General features: G+C 44.9%; 1 protein-coding gene across 1 annotated transcript in view; it reads left to right on the top strand.

Annotated features, from left to right (window-relative positions):
• ACSS1 (acyl-CoA synthetase short-chain family member 1) overlaps nt 1–4689 on the top strand; it is a 30580-nt gene that overhangs the window by 22840 nt on the left and 3051 nt on the right. The window contains exons 9-11 of the mRNA XM_010005011.1: nt 621–733; nt 1642–1768; nt 3177–3304. Of these exons, the coding sequence (XP_010003313.1) occupies nt 621–733; nt 1642–1768; nt 3177–3304 (368 nt within the window). The remainder of the gene's footprint in view (nt 1–620; nt 734–1641; nt 1769–3176; nt 3305–4689) is intronic.

Here is a 4689-nt window from a genome sequence, read left to right as displayed (position 1 = left end):
TGAAAAGGGAAGATTAAAATATACAATTTTTAATAGAAGATAAGCTCAGCCTGCCTGTAGAGGGGTGGTTTAATCTCATACTCTCTGATATTAGTTCTTCAGACTCCTGAAGTGCTTTTCATGCTAACCTTAGTTATAAAAACAGCAGCAGGAGATAAATCTCCTGACATGCTTATACTTTTTCTGTAAAATCACTTCTGGGGCTGATGAGTACTGTCCCCATCACCAGGTTGCCTTGTTAGTGTGAGAAGGACCTGCAAAGGTGTAAATTAAAGGCATTAAAGCTGCCTGATTTGTTGTTGGTTGGTAGCTGGAGGAATGGCTTTATCTGTGAGCTGGCTTTTAGGGCCAGATGTAGGTACACTGAGTACATGGTGTCATCCTAGCTTGCCAGACATTTTTATTTGTTTAACCCTGTCTTGTATTCACAAAGAGGTTCTTTTATCAGCTTTGTACTGCTTTCAGATGACTGTTCTACTTGATGTTGCATAATTTCATTCCAGAGGCTTTTTCTTGCATGGTGGCTTCACTTTTCTCTTCTTTAACTAAGAAGAACAAGCATTTGCTTTCTTCCAGCACTGGATGGACCCCACATATCTTGTTTTTCATTACTTTTCCAGAAACTGGTGGCATCTGCATTGCCCCACGGCCTTCAGAAGAGAAAGCTGAGATTGTTCCGGCGATGGCCATGAGACCTTTCTTTGGGATTGTGCCTGTGCTGATGGATGACAATGTGAGTTGAGGCTATGCTACGTGCCCACAAGAGAAGCTGGTGGGTGTTTCTCCCCTAATCACCCTTCTGATGGCAGAGGAACAGGATCTGGAAGGATGTTGGTTAAAAGAAATTAAGAAAAAAATGGTAGGATAGATGAGCAATGTATACAGGTTGCCAAGGGGGCATTGCAAGCTGTCTGCAAATCTCTAGAGGACTGTTCACAGTTTCAGCACCACTTTCAGGTTTTTACACTGCTTCTGATTAAGAACTGCTGCCTCGCTTTATGAGAGAATTCAGAAGTCACACAGCTCCCAGGAACCAGGAAGCTGAGCAGTTGGAGCAGCACGTGCGGCATCCAGTGACATGGCAAGACTGGAGTAGCTTGGTGGAGTTTTCCAAGAGAAATGCAAGGCCTGAGACCCTGCAACTGTGTGTGTCTGTGAGAAAACTACTGCTGGCCTATGAAGCTATGTGGAGTGATCCCCACCTGCACTCCAGTGCTCTGTTAAGCAGTAAAGCATGTAATCTCCCTCCTCTGTGTGCAGTTGGTAAGGGAATGTGGCAGTTGACAAAAGTGAAAATGGAAGTGGAAGGCAGGGGTCCAGGCATTCCCCTGCTAGCCTCATCCCAGGCATCCTCTGGTGGCTCAGCACTTCTTTGCTGTCATCTTTGTTATCATTGCCCTCCAGAGAATCACTGGGCTTATATTTTGTCTTATCTGCTCTGCTGCCGATACAGACATGATAATGGTGATACGGGCATGATACAGAGAGTGGGTAGCAGCTCTTTGAGTGGATTCATTTTCTCCACCTGGCCCCAAATTGGCAGTCTGCAATGACCAACACAATGACTCTTGCTATGACACAGAAGCCCTTACTATTCCTCTTTTGTTCTTCTGATCATCCTTCCTGTGCTTGAACCTGCAGGGAAAGGTAATTGAGGGAAATGATGTGTCTGGTGCACTCTGCATTGCCCAGCCATGGCCTGGCATGGCAAAAACTATCTATGGAGACCACCAGCGATTTGTTGATGCCTATTTCAAAGCTTACCCAGGTAAGAAAAGTGCCAAGGGAAGGCAGTTTGCACACAATATAAGCACACTGAATCATTTCAGCAGCGCTTTGTGGTATTTCTGTACCAGCCAGATCTTGGTTGCATGGGGTTGTGTGTCATGTGTTGCAAGCATGCCTGTATGATCTGAGATAGTGTTGACCTTTCTAGCTGTCAGAAGGGAATGCATATTTTAGAAAATGTTAATGGACAAGAAATTGGACAAGAACACTGTTTGCGCTCATGAGAGCAACTGAAAACAATTTGAAAGCTACAAGGAAGACCAGAATTACAGAGACAGTCCTGCAAACTGTACAAAATGCATAGAAAATAAAAATCTGGTGGAAGAAATTGAAGGAACCTATAGTCCCTTGCTGCTCACTACATGTTCGTGTCTGACATCATGTTGATATTCAGTTGATAGTTGTTGAATTGATTTGAAAGGGCTGGATGCATGACTGAAAGTCTGTGACTCGGCCAGTAATGAGTCCTGGCAAGAACCACCTTCAGATTTCACAGCACTAGCTGCCTGCTCCTGCTCAGAAGTGCCACAGGAACAATGCAGGTGCAGACATGGCTTTGATGAACAGCTAACACAATCTGTGTCACTATGTGTATCCTCAGTGACACTGGAGTTTCCTGGAACCATGCATTCTTTTCCGGTTTCCATCAAATGTTTTAAACCCTCTGAACACCATGCTTTCCCCCCTCCCTCACCCCCACAGCTAATCTGAGAGCCATGTTTCTGCCATTCTAGAGAGGGACTGTTAGCTGTGATTTCGATCATCCTTCCCAGTGTAGGTGACCAAAAAATTGGTCCCATGTACAAAATTTAAAAACCTCTCTCTTTCAGCTTGTAGTTTTCCTCAAGTGCTGAGATGCAGCTGGCAGCAGACCCCAGTTTGACCAATAGCCTGTGGCATGGTGGCAAATGGCGTTTGAAGTGGCTTTATCATAGTGCTGCATGCATCAGGCCTGAGCACACAGTTGCTGTGCAGCTGTAGGCGTGTAAAGTTTGGGGATATTAGAGAACCTCTCTTGGTTTTGTAAATCCAGCAAAACCACCCCTGTGTTGTGTTGCCAGACTTGGTTTTACTACAGCCACTGGTTGCTGCTGATTGCCTACAGTGGTTTTGCCCATCTTTGCAGACATCTGAGCTCTGCTTTCTTGGTGCTGCTCAGATGCTTACTAGGAGCCAGCACAGCCACGGCAGAGCAGATGAGGGTTAGGGATGACAGAGGGAAGCAGGAAGTGGTGTGTGGCTGTGAGCTGTAAGCTCAGGAGATCCTGTGAGCTGCCTGGCCCACCCTACCCCGCTCATCATCCTAGAGCACAGTCTGCTCTGCATCAGAGCCCAAAGCAATGGGCTGGCACACTTCCTGCTGCTGACCATCTGTGTCTTTGCTGTAGGTTACTATTTCACAGGGGATGGTGCTTACAGGACCAAGAAAGGCTATTACCAGATAACAGGTCGCATGGATGATGTCATTAACATCAGTGGACACAGGCTTGGGACAGCAGAGATAGAAGATGCAATGGTAAGTTCCAAGCAGGTAGAGATCTCTTGACAGGGCATATCTTTAGAGCTGGGGTGGTCCTTTCAGAGAAGCTTTATGAATTTAGACAAGTGCGGGGTCTCTTGCCTCCAGACCCCTGCCCCTTCATACACACAGCTTGATGCTTAATGAATAGCAAACATGCAAAAAGAAACAGCTTCCTTATAAGGAGACAAAAAATGGGCAAGTGAGAGAGAGGAGTCACACCGTAGGCAGTCCCTGCAGTTGAATGGTCAGTGCTATGTTTCCTTTCTGTGATGTTGTACTGTTGCAGTTGTAATTTTGGATACTGGCAGAGTCTCCATGAGGAGTTTCCTCCTCATCTCTCTCCTGTTTGTTCCTTCCCCTAACCTAACCTCTCCTAATCTAACCCGCCCTTCCCAAATCTGTGGTTCTTACTCTTCTGAGCTAGCTGAGTACGCCTGAGAATTCAGGAGTGTTAAATATGATACAAACTTGTTTCATGTCACCTGCAAAGCTAGCCTGTCACTTTGAGAGAAAATAATACTAGCTCAGAGACTTTAAAACAAAAAGTCCTCAGAGCATTTATCTTTGAAGATTCACCTGAATTATTTCTATATTATGTGCCTTCCCTGCAAATGGCACTTAAATACAACATTCGGTAAACCTGAACTGTGTTTTCATGGCAGACAGGATCCTGTTTTCTCCTCTGTGAGTAGTTTTTTTGTCTGTGTGGGTTTCTGATCATAGATATAGGATCCAGTTCCTGTCCCTCTCTCTATATGTGTGTATGCATACATATATGTAAATATATTTATATGCTTAGATCGCTCTGTGATGTTTTCTTTCATATATGGTCTGGCACAACCCAGTCTTCAGTGTGGGATTCAGGTATGCAATTTCTTCCAGTTTGTACACCCAAATTGTCTTCTTACTGCAGATTAAACTCTGAAGTGTGACAGAATACATTGGTATTGTGTAGCATAATAATAAAAATATGTGTTCAGCGAAACAACCTTTCCCTCCTTCTGGGAAGATGAAGAAGCCTGATTCTTTCTGCCTTCTGGTGTGCTTTGGGCACTTAAACACCAGTCAAATGTGGACTGTGATTTTGGCAGCTTCACTTTTGCTCTGCTGGCAACAGTTCCCTGTGGCACAGAGCAATGCAGGACTGGTTTTGATTGTGATTTGGCCATGGTCAAGCATCATTTGAGATCGTAGCCATGCACACACAAAAGCACAGATTAAGAAAGAGAAAACAGGTTTCCAGCTGGTGCAAATTCAGACTGGTGTGCAGTGGGCTTAGCAGTGTATATAGGAGTAGTTATATGTGTGTTTAAAAGCAGGGCAAATCCAGTGAGGAAATGCTACTCTGAGAGACATGGCCATGGCCACCAGCTGACCGT

This window comes from Chaetura pelagica, unplaced genomic scaffold (genome assembly GCF_000747805.2).
Source record: "Chaetura pelagica isolate M959 unplaced genomic scaffold, ChaPel_1.0 scaffold8, whole genome shotgun sequence".
Lineage (NCBI taxonomy): Eukaryota > Metazoa > Chordata > Aves > Apodiformes > Apodidae > Chaetura > Chaetura pelagica.
This window is presented reverse-complemented; position numbering and strand designations above follow the sequence as displayed.